Source organism: Natrix helvetica (assembly GCF_964273705.1).
Source record: "Natrix helvetica genome assembly, chromosome: Z".
Lineage (NCBI taxonomy): Eukaryota > Metazoa > Chordata > Lepidosauria > Squamata > Natricidae > Natrix > Natrix helvetica.
In genome coordinates, this window is record NC_138554.1 from 109,452,512 (window position 1) to 109,474,037 (window position 21,526).

The following is a 21,526-nucleotide window of genomic DNA, read 5'->3' on the forward strand; positions in this document are numbered from 1 at the left end:
CCCCCACTTGTGGCACGCGAGCCAAATAAGGTTCGCCATCACTGTGCTAGGTGAAGATAAACAAGCAAATCTCCTAGAATACTATGAAAGTATTATTGGAATTTGTTGGAGGAGGGGGAGAAGGTTAAAGGCTCTTAATTTGTTTTTCTACATCTGGATGCATGGTATGATCACAGTAAGTGGAGTGTGAAACAATTACCATTTGCAAATGTAGTTTAATTTTCATCAGCACCTTGCATAATCCATTTATATGATAAAAGATGCTCTTCCATATGGGAAAGCTGGTTCACATAAATGAAATATACTCTTCATGTCACATCCTATTATTAAAATTGTAGTTTGTTTGTTTGATTGATTGTTTGTTTGGATTTATATGCCGCCCTTCTCTAAAAGGACTCAGGGCGGCGTACAACATTATAAAAAATACACATCCCAAAAGTTTAAAAAAAAATTAAATACATATCCAAAAAAACAAACCGAATTTAAAAGACAATGCATTTAAAATAAGTTAAAATTAACAGGCCAGGCCGGCTTGCTGGAAAAGCCAACTTTTTAGGGCGCGTCGGAAGGACCGGAGGTCAGGGATTATGCGAAGCTCCGGGGGCAGCTCATTCCAGAGGGAAGGCGCTCCCACAGAGAAGGCTCTCCCCCTGGGGGTCACCAGCTGCCACTGTCTGGCCGATGGCACCCTGAGGAGGCCAACTCTGTGGGATTGTACTGGACGGTGGGAGGCTACTGGTGGCAGTAGGTGGTCTCGCAGGTACCCTGGGCCTAAGCCATGGAGCACTTTAAAGGTCATAATTAATACCTTGAATCGCACCCCGAAAACAACCGGCAACCAGTGCAGGTCGCCTAAAAGGGGTGTAACATGGGAGCACCTAGGTACCCCCATGACAACCCGCGCGGTCGCATTCTGGACCAGCTGAAGCCTCTGGGTGCTCTTCAAGGGCAGCCCCATGTAGAGAGCATTGCAGTAGTCCAGGCGAGAAAGGACGAGGGCATGACTACTGCACAGGAAGGGGCGTAACTGACATACCAGGCGAACCTGGTAAAAGGCCCCCCTGGTCACGGCCGTCAGGTGTTCTTCTAAACTAAGCTGCATATCCAGGAGGACTCCCAGATTGCGAGCCTTCTCTGAGGGGGCTAAAATTTCTTCCCCTATCGTCAAATATGGGACAAGATGTACAAATCGGGATGACGGAAACCACAGCCACACAGTCTTGGAGGGATTGAGCTTGAGCCTGTTCCTCCCCATCCAGATCTGCACAGCCTCCAGGCATCGGGACATCACGTCGAGGGCATCGTTTGGGTGGTTTGGGGTAGAGATGAAAAGTTGGGTATCATCAGCATATGATCATCCCAAAACCACGGATGATCTCGCCCAGCGGTTTCATGTATATGTTGAACAGGAGGGGTGAGAGAACCGACCCCTGGGGCACCCCACAAGTGACGCGCCTGGGGGTCGATCTCTGCCTTCCAGTCAACACAAACTGCGACCGATCCGACAGGTAGGAGGAGAACCACCGTAAAACGGTGCCCCCACTCCCAACCCCCTGAGTCATCGCAGTAGGATACCATGGTCGATGGTATCAAAAGCCGCTGAGAGGTCTAATAGGACCAGGACAGAGGAGCAGCCCCTGTCCTGGGCCCGCCAGAGATCATCGACCAACGCAACCAATGCCGTCTCCATGCTGAACCCGGGCCTGAAACCCATCTGGAACGGATCCAGGTAGACAGCTTCATCCAGGTACTGGGGAAGCTGACGTGCTACCACACTCTCGACAACCTTTGCTACAAAGCGAAGGTTGGAGACTGGACGATAGTTGGCTAAAGAAGCTGGGTCCAGGGAAGGCTTCTTAAGGAGGGGCCTCACCACCGCCTCCTTCAAGGCGGTGGGAAAGAACCCCTCTCTCAATGAAGCATTGGTAATCGCCTGGAGCCAGCCTCATGTCACCTCCCGGGAAGCCGAAACTAACCAAGAGGGACACGGGTCCAGCACACAAGTGGCAGCACTGAGTCTCCCCATAATCCTGTCCATGCCTTCAGGGGTCAAACCCATCCCAGATTGTCTTCTCAAGATTCATCCCCATCGGCTCGCCCGAATCTACCCAGTCAGAGTCCAAGCCTGTCCGGATCTGAGCGATTTTATACTGCAGATACTGAACAAATTCTTCAGCCCTACCCTGCAAGGGGTTTTCCCCAGTTCCTTGGTTAAGTAAGGAGCGGGTCACCCTAAACAGGGCGGCTGGGCGGTTATCTGCGGACACGATAAGAGCGGAAAAATATTGCTATTTTGCCGCTTCTATCGCCACTAAGGATTTAATATGAATTCTTACTAGTGTTCGATCAGATTCGGACCGGCTGGCCCTCAGCCACTCTCTAGGCGTCTTTTCTGGCGTTTCATCTCCCAGAGCTCCTTGGTAAACCAGGGAGCCATCCGGGATCGACACTGGGTCAGAGGCCGCAAAGGCACAACGCGATCCAAGGCCCCAGCGGCAGCTCTATCCCAGGCTTCCACTAGGGCTTCAGTCGAGTTGTGAGCAAGGTATTCAGGGAAAGTCCCAAGCTCCATCAGGAACCTTTCGGGGTCCATCAGGTGCCTGGGGCGGAACCATCTAGTCGGTTCTGCCTCCCTGCGGCGAGGGGTAGCGGTATGGAAGTCAAGCCTGATGAGGAAATGATCAGACCATGACAAGGGTTGAATAGAAATATCCCCTAAATCTAGATCATTCATCCACTGCCCAGAGACAAAAATCAGGTCGAGCGTGTGTCCCCCATTATGGGTGGGGTCTTGAATTAACTGAGTTAGGTCCATAGCTGTCATGGAAGCCATGAACTCACGAGCTGACTCGGATGTCTCACCAATGGAAGGCAGATTGAAATCCCCCAGGACCATAAGTCTGGGGAAATCAATCGCCAATCCAGCTAATACATCCAGCAGCTCCGGCAGGGCCGATGGAATGTAGCAGGGAGACAGGTACGTAACAAAAAGGCCCACCTGAGCTCCAAGGCCCCATTTCACAAAGAGGGACTCACAGCCTCCTATCTGAGGCACAGTGACCTCCTGAGGTCTGAGACTTTCCCTAATAACCATCGCCACCCCCCCGCCCCTGCTCTGGACTCTTGGCTGGTGAAATGCCCGGAAGCCTAGTGGGCATAGTTCGCTAAGGGGCACACCCCCCTCATGGCCCAACCAGGTCTCCGTAATGCACGGAGTAGTCACTGTCTTATCTGCACTTGTGTCTGCAACTAAGTTCAACACAATAGAGATTCATGTGTGAATTTAAGCAACTAGCAAGACAAAGAGTTACTACAAATCTTTTATCTACTGGTGGCTTAACTCAAATATTTCTCTTTTCAGCACCCAGAATAATATTTTAAATATATGAGCATCAGCATTGACTATGTTGTTCATTATAAAATCTATAACCATTTATGTATTCATGAAGAATAAGGTGGTGCAGTATTAAAGAAAAGTTATAGCCAAAAAATACCAAACAAATGTATTTTATCAGCTGTCAGAGTAATTTCAGGATGGATCTTCATCTACATTTAATAAATATTATTTAATGGATAGTAAAAAATATTTTGATTGCTCCAATAGGAAGAATTTTTCTTATGAATGAAAAGACACTAGGTTTTTATATGTTACATGTTTGCCATTTCCTTCTTATATTGTTTTGACTTTAAATCTTGCTCACACACTTTCTTCATTTAAAATCCCTTTAAAGATAATTTGATGAAAAATGTGTATGTAGGAGATGGGGAGATTCAGATTCCCTACTACTTTCTCTATATTTTCAAAAGGTCCTGCAGAGATATGTGCTTGATGGAGAAATGGGGCAAAGGATAGGGCAGGAATACCTCCCAAAGGTATGCAAAAATATGTGGATTCTTAGATAAAAAAAAGAAACTGGAGTTCCTAAGAACAAAATTAAATTCTTCTGTTCAAAATCATTTACTGGGTGAAAAAAATACTGCCTTGCAATTTAAAAAATTGGAGGTAAATGTCTTACGTACTGCACTGAAGTTGCCCACTTTTTATATGACATGTGTATAATGGAATACATCTTGTATACTCAATATATGTATTCCTTTAGAGAACAAATATTCAAAGGCCACAAGTGGCCTACTGATTTAATTTGCAAGTTTTGTTTGTTTGTTTGTTTACTGAAATCATAGAGCTGCCCAACTCAAATTCTAATGTGACTCTAAATGGCATACAAGAGAAAAACAATCAATTTAGAACCACATTATATTCAAACATACACAATATAGAAATATGAATACAAATTGTAATCTTGCTAACCAAACATCATAATAAAAATAACAAAAGGAGTTATTAAACTGGACCCAAATGCTTCTGGGGTTTTCTGGGGAAAACCAGGTCTTAATGGCTTTCATAAAGATGAGGAGAATTGGACCCTTTTCTATATTTGTGTAGTGAGGGAATGGGGTAAAGATATTTTAGAACCCAGAGATAAAAAACAAAAAGACATGCGTCTTAAATTTTGTAAAATGACAGCATTCAACAGAGGACACTTGGAACATGCTCTCCTATGGGAGCATAAGTAATAGGAAGATGTGAGAATATAGCCCTACAAGTAACCTGGTCCTATGCCATGAAGGGCTTTAATGGTCATTGGCCATTCCTTGATTTACAACAAAAATCTGCTGGAAACTAATGCAGTTCACACATGGACATAATAAATTGTTGTTGCAAAATGCTGCATTCTGGTTCAACTAAAGCTTCTGAATGATCTTCAAGGGCTGCTCCTTGTTGACATAGTCCAATCATGGGGTGATTAAGGTAGGAGTGGCCATGAACAAAGCGTCCTGGTTGTGAATGAGCACAAATGACACATAAAATGAAGTTTTGCCAAGTTATGTTGACTGAATTATGTTCATTGGGACACAAAGATATTGATAAGGCTAATACCCAGCTTAGAGGAATTACCTGGCTGTAGAAGGGGAGGGAAGGCTCAGCATGGATTCCCAGTTATTCAGAAAGAATTCATGAAGCTATTCATTAAGACCTTGCTGACCAGACCTTAAGGTTGTTCCAATTATTATATTGTCACAAGTATAATTTTATTGCACAAGATTTTCAAGTAGAACCTACTACAGTATGAACATATGCAAATGCATTGAATTTCCTTCAGATCAAAATATTGCAATGTGATCCTGATTATTCTTACTTAGGATAGATGTAGATGGGCCTTCCTTTCTCTAATCACCTATTTCATAATTATGTATTAATATAATTAAGGTGCCATTGAAGACAATGTTTCTTCTTTGGGCTACCAGTACAATACACATTTATGCAGTATTGGGGCTTGTGAGCTGAAGAAAATGAACATGCAAAGCAGCATATTGAAATGGAATATGAAGCTTATCCTCAAGACTGTTCACTGCTGGTTTTGATTCAGACCATAACATCTGTTCATTGCAATTAATCTCTTGTTGAATTTGATTCCAGGCAAGCCCATAACCCAAAGGGTGCTCCTTGGAATTTAGCTAAAGACAATTCATGATTTTGGACACATCACCAAAAATATTTTATTAAATCTTCTACATATAAATGAAAATGTATTTATACCTATATACTGACTAATATCGTATATGGGTAGAACATTATTTGTAAGTAATGAAAATCTATGGAACAAAATGACTGAATAAGCAATTCTCAATGGGAATCTTTTTATTCTTGTAAACGTCAGTTAAATTGTGATTGTGATTATCTTGAAATACTGAACAAGTTATTTTGACTGTAGCCTCTATATATTTTATTACATTACATTTATATTTTATTACATATTTTATTTTATTATTTTCAATCACACAAATTTACTGACAGATGGTGTTTTAGCAATGAAACATAATGATTCAATAGACTTGCTATGATGAGCAGATTTAATGTACATTTTGTCTTTATATTGTACAGCATAGTGTTCTTTCCTTCCTATTTTCAGTTCCGCGGTGCTGAACCCGAATGTTCCCACCTTTGTTAATTTTTTTTCAAAGGTCATAATGTCCCTGTAGAAATCTAGAGAATTCTAAAAAATTTCCAATGCTTCAACTAGTGACTTTTAGCTTTACATTACAGAGTTATGGTATGTGAATTATAATTAAGTTAATGTACAGAAACATTTTGGGGGAAGCCAGAATTAACAGTTCACAGTGAAACTCCCCCAGGGTAACTTACATGAAGCCAAACCACTTTTCAGAAATTAGACCAAATTCATCTACTGAAAACGAGAATTAAGTGATGGAATGAGCTCAATAAAAAGTGTATCAAGAAAATAACTTAACATGCTCGGCAGCATTCTGATCCTTCTAAGTCTAGTAAAATAAGTCAATGAAACAGTTAGCCTAATGCCTGCAGAATAGCAACTATTGACATTATACAGTGGAGGAATCCTGCCAGTTTAACAACCGGTTCGGTGATCGCATGCTTTGAGCGTGTGCACAGTTTTAAGAAAACTTACTTTCCGCGTTAGTGCTGGGAAATAACATAGCTGAAGTGTGGCAATTTGCTTGTTGCACAAATCAACCGAGAAGATATAGGTCAGTAAAGTGCTGGGACGGGTGGGCGGGTCTACCTGATCGCTCCCAGCTGATCATCAGAGCTACTGGTTTGCCTGAACCAGTCTGAACTGGTAGAATCCCACCCCTGACATTATATTAGGAACAGGTAGTTTTGCAGAGATTTTTTTTTTGTAGGGAGCGGTGACTCACTCCAAAGGTAGCACTGATTAACATTGAAGATTTTTCTAAAAAAGCAAAGGAACCTAAGACCACCCACCCACCCAGGTTATACGGGAGAGAGGAAATAAGTCACCCAGTTGTGCAGATTGAATAGCAAAGGTTTTGCTTTTATTTTGTATGTGCCCATTTTTCTTCACAACTAGTCTTTATTGCCTAATAACTTTCTTTCAATAGATCTATCCACTGCTCTCTGGTTCACATACTCTAAAGGCCCAATGCTTTTCTTTAAACTTATTACCCACCCATGATTCTACGTGTTATTACGTGTTCTCAATGGGCCTAAATATCAGTCTTGGAGAACTGTAATCTGGTAACATGCCCCAGAAATCCAAATGCTCTCCAAATTATGAGTTTGTAGCTTAAAATGCTCTAATGCTTTTTCACTAGCAGAAAAGGAAATATAGTCTTCATTTCTTTGTTTGTGAGGAAGGGGAAAAAAGGAGTAGCAATAAACTACAGCTGAAGGCAACAATTGTTGTACTATTCTGATTAAATTGGGGAAATTTATTTCTTGAAAAATACTGAAAGCTATAATCTGGGCATGTCTTTTTCTATATAAGTTATAGAAAGTTCTTTATCAAGTTTATTTTTTTTCTGTGCATTCATGTCAAGGTTCAGTCCTAGTGACTGCCAGGTCTAGGACTGCAGTTTTCTTGTCAAGAATTTCAGAAGTGGATTGCCATTGCCTACTGCCTAAGGCTCAGAAAGAATGATAGCCCGAAAGTCCCCCAACTGGCTTTGTACCACAGGGAGAACCTGAATTCACAATTTCTGGGTTTCTAGCCTGGTGCCTAACCACTATACCAAACCACTAGCTAAATAGTTCAGAAAGACATACTAAGAACAACAAATTTAATTATAGAATTTAAACAAATCACCATAAAACAGAAAAACTTATTTGTAGAAAGACATGTATTTAAAACTGAAAACCAAAGAATAAAATCTACACCTCTGTGGCAGCCTAAAGGCATGATATTATATAAGAGACAAATGAAAGTCAAGATATTTTTGCTTGGCACCAGAAGAAAAACATTAACATAGATACAGATAGGTCTATTAAGTGATCCCTAAGGGGAAAACCTCTTCTAATCGCTAGGTGTTATTTCACTAACTTAATGGGTTTCACTAAAGTTAGATGCTGGAGGAGGTCATTACTAAACCAGTGCAACATTCACCTGGCTGGAAGCAATTCTGGATAAATTATTTTCAAACAAAACATCAGACAGCCCATGAAAGACATCATACATTATCTTGCCAAGGTTAACTACTTCAAATTCCCATTGATTCTCATTGCAGAAATTAACACCTTAAAATTGTTATCTTGCTTTTCCTAATGATTTAATAAGGGTGTTGTGCCAAAATGTATTTCAATCAACAAATAATAAACTACAGACCTCACCTTGTATATACCAACAATGCTACTGATGATGAGGACATATTTATGATTTCGATCACTGGAGCTTGCTCCCGCATCTTAAACCAAACAAATGTTGTGATGCACTTTAGGATATCCACAATATAAGTCATTTGTGAAAGACAGGTCTGGTTTTTTTTTTCTCCAAAGACATCCTTTTTAAGATGATTTTGTCACCATTTGTGGTTTGGCACGTCATCAATATTCTTATAATTTGACCTCATAAAATATAGCTTGTGAACTGGGTGTTTTAGGAATAGTCAAAAGATTTGAAAACATGCCAGGCCTGCTTTCACAAATGTAAACTTTTGCCTTTAATCAAATGTTATTTTATAGCACTAGTTGCTTATCTTGGAAAAGGATATCCAATAACCTAAGAAGTGCTTGATTTTGGCAGTTAGCAGAAAGCCTTGATAAGAGTCTCTTATTAGGTTGACTGGGCCAGATAGCTCATTGAATTATTTTATTTTCCCATGCTGGTTTTTTGTACCCTTCAGTTTTTTGTATCAGGAACTTTTTTCATAAAAGGCATATGTTACCCAAGAAAGGAACACAACAAATGTATACTAAATCAGAGTATTTACTACATATGCCAACAAAAATGTTGCTTGGTCCGACCATGTACAAAGATGAAATTCCTCTTTTGCTCTTGTGATTATTTTTGAAGCTTTATGATGAGTAACAACTGATTCAGAAGAGAGAAAATAATGGAGGGACATCAGAACACTAAACTAACTAAAACATTTTCTCCAAACTAAAATGAAGCTGCAAAAGAATCTCTTCTTTTTCCCCTTTCTTTTTTTATATCAAGACACATTTTATAGAAACACAAGTATGCAACAGAGGTTAAGAAGCTGTATTTCTCATATCCTCACAAACCAGGCTAGTAGATCACTGTATATAAGAACAGTGACATATTTTTATTTAGGAGGGAAAAAATCAGCAAAGAAGAAATGAAAATCAGTGGTGGGGAATGGAGAAGGAGAGAACTCTAGCCAATGCTGGCCACTAAATACAGATTTTCAGTTAACTTCAGTGGTGTTTAATTCTAAGATAGGCATTTGTGATTCCATCCACCCAGTTTAAAAGGAAAGACCACACCAGAATAAGCAATGAGGGGTGGTCAAATGCATAATTTAATGACAGTGTATGAAAACCACTACAGAAAACTTGAGGCAAGGCACAGGAGGGAGAAACATTCCACAGTATGGTTAAGCGGTTTATGTCTAGAACCAAACCACAATATTTTCCAAGCTTGGGCAGCTTTTATTGAAATTAAAATAGAAAGCCTAAGGGCCATGTCCCATATAGAAATTGACAGCTTAGCAGTGACATGGAGCCTACCAAGCAAGGATTACTGGATGATGGTACTGTAGAAAGAACCAAAATAGATGCCACTCCCAAAGTTTTGCTGCTGTGCCAAGTAATCTACCAAGATGGCTACAAAACCACAATTCATGGCTGCACAGGGCCATTTCCAGATTTTAGTTTCATTGGGTTGTGCTCCATTTAGTTCCAAAGATCAACATATGAAGTTACATCAAAAAACTATATGTGTTCTTTGATTGCAGGATGAGGAAGAAATGGACTCTCTTACAATGATAAACAATGATCTCAGTTTGGTCCTCTTTTCCTCTAGGAATAATAATCCATATATGGAAACTATATAAGAGATAAGAAGCCATAGCACTCTGGAATTAAGAGATCATATAGAAGAAATGTCTATGGAGGTTCTCAGTCATCCAGGTCATCATTGTCCCAAAGATGCTTTTTGTAAGAGGCAACTGGAGTTTCTTTGTTTTTCCTTGAAGACATTTCAATTTTTCATTCTCTACCATTCAGTCTGAACTGAAGAAGCTTCTTGGAGGAAAAGCAAAACAACTTCAAGGAAAAACAAAAAGCCAGTTGCCTCTTGAAAAAAGCACCTTTGGGATATATAGAAGCAATGCATTAAATTGAAAATTATACATGTTCTAGTAAGCATGATTTTATAAGATGGACAATACTGAGATAATTAACAAAAACATAAAGTACTGCACTAGTTATTACTTTGTACTGACTTTTCAAGTTCCAAACAATTTGTATTTGTAAAGAAACACCTGTTCATCTCTTGCTGTTATAACCCTGTATTATACAATTCTCCAGAGAACTATTGCAACATCTGAAAAACTTTCTAATTTTGGTCTTTTGTTGAATGGCTCCTTTGAAATGGAGTCATGTTACCTGGCCAAATATTGTATATTATGAACATATATATAAAGCATGTGGAAACCATCAATTGTTTTCCATCTGCTGTATGCTATCTCAGGCAAGAATGGTCAAAATGACCATATCTCTTTGCCCCAAATCCTTTGCAGTGGGGAAAGTTTATTTTCTTCTTCTGTCTTAATCTTTTTACTTTGTAGGAAGAGTTCCAGGAAAAGAAGAAGTGGGTATATTTCTTTCCCAGAAACATTACATGAAATGAAAAACAAAAGTTTTGATCCAAATTGTTTTGTTTATTCCGCCCACAGAGAGAAGAGAGATCTTTCATGGGCTGGCAGCAGGCCCAGGTTAAAAACGGCCAGTTCATGTAAGGCCTCATAGCAATTCATTCATTGTAATATGGATTCTTGGATTTGGAATGCATGTATCCCTTTAGTGGAGGTCCATGTAAAATATATTTTATATGGCGCTTTCCATTTTTAAAATGAAGATATTTTGCTTTGTTTTATATCACACCAAGTCATGCTGAGGCTAACCCTGATAGTTTCAGTACCCAGAACATACTTTAGCACATGCCATCTGCGTGCTCTAAGATTCTTTTGATCCTTCCAGTCGCCTATTGGAGATGCTGATACCTGAGTGAAAAATCCTTTTTGCTCCTGGAACTGCTGAACAAGACTTTGTGAAACAACACCAAGTTCTGTGATAAGGCAAAGTGTGCAGCAAATTCCCTCGCTAAAACTCATTTCTTTTCCATGCTTGAAAATAAGGAAGTTCTGATCTTATTGTTGACATATTGTGTGTTGTTTCTAGGAGAGTGCTTTGCTTTCCATTATTATCTCATCTCAAAAAGGCAGAGATTATTTTCCAGAAAATCTGGAAAAAAATTCAGGTACTGCTAATAACCAAAATATGGGAGCTTTGGAGTTTCATACTGCCCATCCCTGCTTAAAGTAACCAAAAAAATTATTAACATTTAGAATTTTAAAAAATGGCACTAATTGCAACTTCAATTTTATTAAAAAAAACTAGCCGATAACCCGGCATTGCCTAGGTATTTATTTATAGGGGGGAAATGTCCGGATCAAACATAATTCCTAATGTTGGATTTTCCTCCTTACCAGAGGGAGCTCCTTGTGGAATACTGTGAAGTTATTACCATGGCAACTTCACTGCGCTGTACAGTAAAGCCGGCAGAATGACACAACAGGCTGTATCTTAACAGAACACACATCCCGAGGGGCATTAGGGGTATCTTATCCCCACAGTATTTGTTTCCAGAGAATAAGTCATCTGTGTACCAAGTTTGGTTGAAATTCCTGAAGGCATACCAGAGTTATGCTGGAACACACACACACACCAAGGAAACTGTGGGAAAATAGTTGGTAATAATGAAAGTAATAGTTACCATTGTACTGAAAATGCCTGGTGATGTTCAGCATGAAAACATATTGAATATTGAATTCAGCATGAAAACATATTGAATAAAATATAAATTTAACCACATTAAATTTTACAATGTAAAACCTGATTTATAAACCTGATTTTTTTCTTAGATCAATCAAGGTTTAGGTGGTCTATGCAGTTAGGAGGACTTAAACCTCCATTCAGATGTAATTTATTTTATTTATTCCAATATTTTACATGCAGCCAATGTACAAAATTTTAAACATGACCGTAGAGCCACTCGAATTGTTCATTTGCAAAAAAAATACTATTTCTTTTAAGTGTGCTTACCATTTCCATATTAATAGATAAGATGCCAAATAAATTTTCATTTGATACATATATTAAGATTAATAATGTTTTGAAATGAAAAATGGGTGCATTAAAACAGTGATTAGAACTGTGTATGTATATTGTAGAAGTCATAATTTACTGCCCAAATTACTTTTGATATGCACTTTCATGGAGATGTACTTGCTGATAGTTTTACTCAACTTAGTAGGTTCAGGTTTTTAATGCATATTAGCTTTTTTTTAATAAGACAATTATGTATGTTCAAATAAGATGTAATAAACATGTCTACATTTATTTAATCATATGCAACAACTACCAACAATTACTATGGTTTTTGCAAAGTGGACATGGTAAATAAGAAAGACTGTGAACATTAAGAGTTGAGATACAGGTTAGGGAACATTTCCTTTGCAGTTTTTTAGATACACAAATATGCGACTAAATAATAACATAGTTGGTTTCCACCAAGTAACCAAAACATGACATCATGATAATCTGTAACATATCTTGCCTCTCTTCCAAGTTCTGAGGTAAGATGAAATATCTGAAAGTTTCTGTTTTCCAGCTGACTCAAGGAACCCAGTCTTTGAATATAGGTTTCCTATTAAATTAGACTGTCCAGATCATGTATTTTAAGATTAGCCCATCCCCCCCCAAAAGGAATATCTAGATCCATTTTCCTTCTAATTCTCCTCCCACAATCTTGCCTTTATAAATATGGCAATTCATATGTGATTTTCATTATAAACGTACTAGCGAAAGCATTTAAGATAGTGTAGAGTGTTTTAAGGGGTGACACAATATTTCCTAGTACTGTATATTTTTAGCTACTTTATGGTCTCATTCAGATTGGTTGAAGTTTGAAACCCCACATAATTTTCCATCACAAACAGAACAAAAAGGCTGACTCTCATCAAAGATCTCAAATGATTCCACTGAGCCATTTAAAGTTTTGATCTCAGCAAACTGTTCTTATTCAAACAAAACCTTGAATATATTAATATATCATCATTATATTGGCAAAGACAAATAATTATGTAATGAAGATGTCAAAGATGTTCTGTAAGTCTTCAAGGATTAAATTCTCTCCAAATGAATAATTTCCCCGCAAATTATTCAAAGCAGAGAAGGCAGTTTGAAGTTTCAGATCTGAATAATAGATATTCAAAGGACATCTAATTATCAACTGAAACAATATTTGTAATGACCTTATGGAACAAATTATTAAAGACAATGATGACATTTGAAAGTTGTAGTTAAATAGATCCTTCCCCTTTCTGAAATATAATACTATCATAATAAACTATAGATAAAAAAGTAGGGAGAAACTATAAAGTGCTTATCTCTATGCTAAATATTTTGATCATGAGAAATATGAATCTGATACCTCATTAATCAAAACAGCATTAACTTGTATTATTTTCAGTTCAAGATAAGTTTATTATTTCAGATTGAGGACAAACTAAAGACTTTCTGCTGGTTGCAGAAAGCGAGGAGATAGTGAAATTATAATAGATTGGAATTTTGAGATTAAAAACTATAATTTAGCTCGTAAAAGAAGATGTTGTGCCTAGTATCTTGGCAGATCTCTTAATATCTCAGTAGCTGCTAAAATTAGGTTGCTGAAAGGCATGGATAATCAGCACGTACTTCCTTACCTTGCAACAAAATTAACTAATACAAAATTAAGTTAGTAATTAAGTTAGATACTATGAGTAGAGATAGTCCTCGACTTATGACCACAATCGGGATCAGAATTTCTATTGCTAAGCAAAGTGAGTCATGCCCAATTTTAAGTGAGTCATGCCCAATTTTACAAATTTCTAATGGATGTTAAATGAATCACTGCAGTTAAGTAAACCACAGGTTATTAAACGAATCTGGCTTTCCCCATTGATTTTGGTTTTTGGAGCCTAGCTGGGAATATAGTAAATATTGATGACATGATGCTGTGATGCTGCAACCATTGTAAATACATGTCAGTCACCAAGCACCAATTTTTGATCACATGACTGTGGGGAAGCTGTTTCAGTTGTAAATGCAAGGACCATTTATAAGTCACTTTTTCCAGTACAATCGTGGCTTTCAACAGTCACTAAATGAATGGGTGTAAGTCAAGGTCTAACTTTATTGCCACAAATATTCTTGGCTCAAGATGATCTTGAAAAAAAAAACAGCTAGGAATACACTTCTTTGAATTTCCAGATATACCTCTTGATTTCTTGCCTCAATTGTTACACTAGGACCGTGATGGCGTGTGCCACAGGTGGCACAAGGAGACATATCTGCTAGCACATGAGCCATCAGCTCTAACGCACATGCGAAGGCTGGCCAGCTGATTTTCAGCTTGCCATAGGGCCGGAGGATGCCATTTTTGCCCTCCTCAGGTTTCAGGAAAATCTTCAGAACCTAGGGAGGGTGAAAAATGGACCTACCTGAAGTTTGGAAACAATCCGTTTCCAGCTTCTGGAAGGCTTCTGGGGGACGTTTTCGCCCTCCCCAGGCTTCAGGAAAGCATGGCAAAAAATGGGCCCAATAAGCCTACTGGAAGTTCAGAAACGAACTTCCAGTAGGCCCGTTGGGCCCATTTTTCACTCTCCTCAGGCTCTGGATGCTTTCCTGGAACCTGAGGAGGGTGAAAACGCCTCCCTCCTCAAGCTCTGCATGGAGGTGAGCAGTTGGTGGGACCATGGGGGAGCTGTGTGCCATGGGTATGTGGGGGGGGGGCTTTACATTATGGATGCCGGCATGTGCGCACGGTATTGCGCACGCTCACATTTTTGGTTAGCCATTACTGCACTAGGATATTGATGGTGACATTAGAGACACCTATGCCTGGACTTGAAAGTCAGATAGTAATTGGTGGAAATGCAGTAATCTCAATTCTATCCTGCCATTGGCAAAGCTAATATTTACAAGTCTTTTCTGTGCTGATGCATTGTAAAGCTATAATATCATTCCAAGCAAAGTGAAGCAGAGCACAAGCTGCTTTGAAATAGAAAACATAAGGGAATTTACGTGGGTGGGAAAGCATATGTTGCCAGCTGGAGGAGGAAGTGGTACACCACATTTACTTCATAAGTGTGAGGTTTTTATAAATAAATTCTCTTGAGGATTGTTTAAAATAGACAAAAAAATGACACAGAGTCTCCAACCAGCCTATGTTGTTTTAGAAAACTGAATGCATTCTGAAAATATTAGCATACTTCCTAGTTCCTTTTTTTCTTTCTATATCTTCTATTTTTAACTTCTAGCTCTTCTGAATTGTGGGCAGATAGGACAAACAGTAATCCTCAGCATATCTTTTATCAAATAAGCATCTTAAACTGTCTTACCTGGCAGTGAAAAACATATTCAGGAGTTGTTTTTTTGAATTTCATGTTCCAGACCAAGGCCACCCCATCAGGTTCATGTGGAGCATCTTCATTGTTGTTATACGAAGCAACCATCAACTCAGGATACTGTAAAGAAAATAACAGGCAGTTAAATTTAGATAAACAGTAGTGGACAAAATGATGTATGCTGAGTAAAAATCACATAAACAGATAGGTCCATCCAGAACGTCTGGCGAAAGAAAGACAGAATGGTCTATAAAGTAGAAAACTTTCCTTCATCACTAGATCTGAAATTAGGAGACTAGAGATGAAAAGACAGCCTGTGCTATATTGCCTTCATCAGCCAATTCACTCACCTGGTTGAAATCCTTACATTCACATCTGCTTGACATATGTGGCACTGTTGATGATTGGTGAGTGGTTAAACTTAAGTGCCTGTGTATACTAGAGCTTTGCAAAGTATTCAGAAGGAAACAAATGCCCTTTCCTCAAAGCACAAAGTAGACTAATCTTTTTATAGGGTTGACTAGCTACTTCATGGGCTTTCCCAATGAATGGCTTTGGTCAGCTGCTCTGCTTTAGTGGAGCTTACAACAAATGTGAAGTCTGTGCAAATGGAAGCATGTGGCCTGATTGCCTTCAAAGAAATATCTTTTAATGCAGCCAAGCCATATAGCTACTTTAATGCTCCAGGGAAGATGTATTTTGTGAAGTGCACACAACCATTAAATGTCTGTGTATGTTTATTCCACATAGTGCAAAACTAAAAGAATAAAGAAAAAGTGTGGTTTATATTTGAAATTACTGAAACACACCAAAATATAAGGATCTGGAACCCATCAAGTTTAGCTTCTATGTCACACAGCATCCAGATTTGCATGAAAGAACCAACATCCATTCTCACTTCTTAGTAGCTGATACTAATAGTATGCTGCCTGTGATGCAGGAAACAGTACTGAGTCATCAAGAATCACAACCATAGAATGATGGCTTGATCCTCTATCTAGCTTTTTTTTTTAAAAAAAAAAACTATTTAAATTAACAGTTAACAACACATTGGATTGCAACATCTACATTTTGCCCTTAAATTAAAGGCTGTGCTGTTCTTCACAAAATATTAATAGAGACTATTGGAATTATACTACCTATTGTAAATTATACTAACGACTGTAAGGCTTCCTAAGTCATTGAGTATAAGATGTACAGCAAATAAATTTAATAAACAAACAAACAAACAAACAAACAATAATTTATAATTTTACAAAGGAATTGCCAGTTTTTATCCAACAGACTTTTTATGGCGTTTACAGAAACACAATAAAACAAACTTAGTATGTGAAGACTCAGTCATTGATCCATTTCTCTTTACTTGTTCAATGTTTGCTTGTTTCCTGCCCTATTAGTCATAGAAATTATATTGTTTTATCTATATCTGTAGTTATTAAATGTATTTTTCATTATTTCCTGTTTCTACAATGTAAATTATTTTAACTACTATTACACATTTTACTTGGTTATAATGTACAGAACATTTTAGTCAGTGATGGGCTGCTGCTGGTCTCCCAAAGGAGCTTCCGGGACAATGGCGGTCTGCCTTTGAGCTCCGCATGGACCGCGGGGCTCTTTTGAAAACAGGGATGCCGCCCGACCCTCTTTACCATTTCCAAGGGTCGGGCCCAGTAAGCGACCACCCTGGCTTCCCATCAAGACCTGGGTCGGCCTCCAGGGTGGTCTGACGGGCTCGAGAACGGGGCTCGAGAATGGGGCTTCACTGGCCGGAAGGCGCTGGTCAGCTGGAGCCAGCTGGAGACGCCGGGCGTTTGGCCGATGGAGTCAGCTGGAGACGCCGGGCGCTGGCCGATGTCAGTCTGGTGTTTGATCGATGTCGGGTCTCAACAGCCTGAAGAGCCCGCCGGGGGGAGTAAGCTGAGACTGCTGGGGGAGAGGGCGGAGCGTTGGAGGCCTGGCAGGAGGTGTTCAAACTCTGGAGTGGAATGGAGAAGGAATGGAGATGCTCTCCAGATGTCTGAGTGAAGCGGAGTGGTGAAGCGCTGGAGTTCGGGCATGTGGATGGGCAGGAGGCCAGCCAGAAGGTCTGCCGGGGTATGCCGGGCTTGGAGTGCCGAGGGACGTGTGAGGCCTGGCTGCCGAGGCCGGGACACCAGGATGGACAGAAGGCAAGCCGGGACTGCCGAATGTGGAGGGCCATGGTAGCCGGGAATCGGGAGGTCTGTATAACATCTAGGCCTGGGCCTAGAAGCCCTGGGCTGAGGCCGCTCCACACTGACTAATTGACTACTGCCCTGTTATAATCACTGTAATCACTCTAATGCCAGGACTCATAAGGGGGCCGGGAGATCTTGCAACGGGCCCGTCTATGTACCATCTCTGACCGAGACCCGTTGCCTATGGCCCTGGAAGAGTAGCTCTGGGCTGGATTTGCCATCCACTGACAATCCACCACCCTACCCAGGATTTTGACTTTTCCATACCAGACTATATTACTGGAATTAGTGACTTGTAATTATGTATTTTACCACCTGTAACATCCCTAAGATCAATTGATGCCTCGCTGGTAATGTGATCCATCATATACTCGAGGGCAGACCTGATCCTACTGCGGGAATCCCCCCCTCTCGCAAGTATGGCCCTCCGCCCTTTCGAGGGCCCACCTTGATGAGGGATTTATTAATCCAGAGAGGTGGATGAAGCGTAGCCTCAGGGGGTTTTTAATTAAGTTTTTTATCCGTATTTCAGAGGGTTCCAGGGTGGGGGGTGGGGTTAGGCAGGCTGAGGGAGGGACCAGTGCCAGGCCGACAGGTGGGGCTAGCAAGGGAGTGAGCGGATCTATTAAGATGGGGGGGAGTAGTGACATTCCAGAAGAGGGTCTTTCCATCTCAATGGTCGTGGGGAGGGGTAGGTGCGAGGGTAGACTGAGATCCTATAACCGGTTGGGAGACCGTGGTCGTTGGCTATGACCGGTCATATGTCCCAACCCCCGCAATCTAGGTGGTCAGGACTTACAGAGCCAGGGCCTGAGACTGATGTTAAGCAACGCCAGGTCCGTTGCCAATAAAGCCCCCCTCATTAACGACCTGGTCTCAGAGGGGGAGCCGGACCTGGCAGGGATAACGGAGACCTGGCTGGGCCACGAGGGAGGTCTTCCCCTCGTGGAAATGTGCCCGCCAGGTTACCGCACATTTCATCAGCCTCGGGCCCTTGGCAGGGGTGGTGGGGTAGCGGTCATTGTAAGGGAAAGTCTTAAGCCGAGAGAGTCCACTGTACCACAGATAACCGGTTGTGAGTCCCTATGCGTGAAGTGGGGCCCAGGGAGACAGTTGGGCTTGCTGATTGTATACTTGGCTCCTCGCTATGCATCAGCAGCCCTGCCCGAGCTCCTCGAGGTGATCGCCGAGATGGCGGTTGAGACCCCCAGGCTATTGGTCATGGGGGACTTTAACTTGCCATCGGTAGGGGAAACATCCGAGGTAGCCCGGGAGTTCATGGCTTCCATGACAGCCATGGACCTGACCCAAGTAATTCAGGGCCCCACACACGGGGGTGGTCACACACTGGATCTTATCTTTGTCTCTGGCCAGTGGAGGAGTGATCTAGGAATAGGGGATTTAGTCATTACACCCCTGTCATGGTCAGACCACTCACTTCTCCGGCTCAACTTCCCAGCCGCTACTCCCCATCGCGGGGAGGCGGAACCGGAATGTCTTAGATGGTTCCGCCCCAGACGCCTGATGGAACCGGATAGGTTCCAGACGGAGCTTGGGCCATTTCCTGTAGCCCTGACCCGCACCCGGATGGAGGACCTAGTGGCTGCATGGAACAATGCGGCCGCCGGGGCCTTGGACCGGGTTGCGCCCTTGCGGCCTCTCTTGCGGCAGCGATCCACCCAGGCCCCTTGGTTCACTGAGGAGCTGAGGGTGATGAAGCGCCACAAGAGACGCCTAGAGAACAGATGGAGATTGTCACGCTCTGAATCTGACCGAGCACAGGTGAGAACCTATTTGCGGACTTACCTTGTGGCCTCAAGAGTGGCCAAGCGTCAGTATTGTGCCACTCTTATTGCATCTGCAGATAACCGCCCTGCCGCCCTGTTAGGGTTACCCGCTCCCTCCTTCAACAGAGGCCGCGGGAAGCCCCTCTGCAGGGTAGAGCAGAGGAATTTGGGGAGTATCTGCAGGACAAAATCTCTCAGATTCGCAGCGAGTAGGTCTCCTCCAGTGGTCTAGAAGAGACGTCGGAGGTGGGTCTTGAGGTTCCATTCTGGGTGGAGTTTGACTCTGTTACTTCCGATGATATGGACAGGTTGCGCGGGCGACTGCGAGCCACCACATGTTTATTGGACCCGTGTCCCTCCTGGCTTATACTGGCATCCTGGGAGGTTACACAAGCCTGGCTCCAGGAGTTAGTCAACACTTCTTTGAGAGAGGGGCTCTTGCCGACCGCCCTGAAAGAGACGGTGGTGAGGCCCCTACTCAAGAAGCCTTCCCTGGACCCAGCTATGATAGCAAACTATCGTCCTGTCTCCAACTTTTGCTTCCTGGTGAAGGTTGTGGAGAGTGTGGTGGCACAACAGTTCCCACGCCACCTGGAGATTGATTATCTGGACCCGCGCCAGTCCGGTTTCCGGCCAGGCCATAGCACGGAGACGGCTTTGGTCGCGTTGGTAGATGATCTCTGGAGGGCCAGAGATGGGGGTTGTTCCTCCATCTTGGTCCTATTAGACCTCTCGGCAGCTTTTGATACCATCGACCATGGTATCCTGTTGCATCGACTGGAGGGGCTGGGGGTGAGGGGCACCGTTCTGCGGTGGTTCTCCTCCTACCTCTCTGGCCGAGCACAATTTGTGTTGGCAGGGGGGCAGAGGTCGACCTTGAGGCTGCTCACTTGTGGGGTGCCGCAGGGGTCGGTCCTCTCGCCTCTCCTGTTCAACACATACATGAATTCGCTGGGCAAGATCATTCGTGGGTTCGGGGTAAATTACCATCTGTACGCGGATGACACCCAGCTGTACATCTCTACCCCGAACCACCCCAACGATGCCGTCGAAGTGATGTCCCGGTGTCTGGAAGCCGTACGGATCTGGATGGGAAGGAACAGACTCAAGCTCAACCCGTCCAAGACGGAGTGGCTGTGGCTACCGGCACCCCGGTTCAACCAGTTGATTCCATCACTGGCCATTGGGGGCGAACATCTGGCCCCCCGTGGATCGGGTGCGCAATTTGGGCGTCCTCCTAGATGTCCGGCTGTCAATGGATGACCATGTGACAGCCATGGCTAGGGGGGCATTTCACCAGGTTCGCCTGGTGCACCAACTGCGTCCCCTACTGGACCGGGCTGCCCTTCGCACAGTCACCCATGCACTTGTGACGTCCCGGCTGGACTACTGTAACGCTCTCTACATGGAGCTTCCCTTGAGATGCACTCGAAGGCTCCAGTTGGTCCAGAATGCGGCCTCGCGGGCAGTTTTGGGAGCCGCTAGGTACTCCCATGTAACACCTCTCCTGCGCGGGCTGCACTGGCTACCTGTGGCTTTTCGGGTGCGTTTCAAGGTGCTGATTATCATCTTTAAAGCGCTCTATGGCACAGGACCTAGGTATTTGCGGGATCGCATCCTGCCCCATACATCCCTTCCGCCGATACGCTCACACAGAGAGGGACTTCTCCGGGTGCCGTCCACTAGGCTGTGCCAGTGGGCAACGCCCAGGGGAAGGGCCTTCTCTGTGATGGGCCCGACCCTCTGGAATGACCTTCCCCCTGATATCAGAACAACTACAGATCTCCGCTCCTTCCGCACGAAGCTAAAAACCCACCTGTTCAATTTAGCCGGCCTGGCCTAATTCCAGCTTCCCACCCCAGGCCTGTATTTTTAAATTCGATGGGTTGGTTTTAGGCGTGTTTTAATTTTTAACAATTTGTACAGGGCTTTAGGTTTAATCTGGTTTTAAGGGTATTTATTATGTATATGGTTTTTTTTAATGTGGTTTCTGTACACCGCCCTGAGTCCCTTTGGGGAGAGGGGGCGGTCTATAAATCAAATAAACTTGAA

General features: G+C 42.3%; 1 protein-coding gene across 2 annotated transcripts in view; it reads right to left on the minus strand.

Annotated features, from left to right (window-relative positions):
- DYNC1I1 (dynein cytoplasmic 1 intermediate chain 1) overlaps nucleotides 1–21,526 on the minus strand; it is a 215,259-nt gene that overhangs the window by 91,803 nt on the left and 101,930 nt on the right. For both annotated transcript variants that reach the window (XM_081932257.1, XM_081932256.1), the window contains exon 9: nucleotides 15,463–15,588. In XM_081932257.1, coding sequence (XP_081788383.1) covers nucleotides 15,463–15,588 — 126 coding nt within the window. The remainder of the gene's footprint in view (nucleotides 1–15,462; nucleotides 15,589–21,526) is intronic.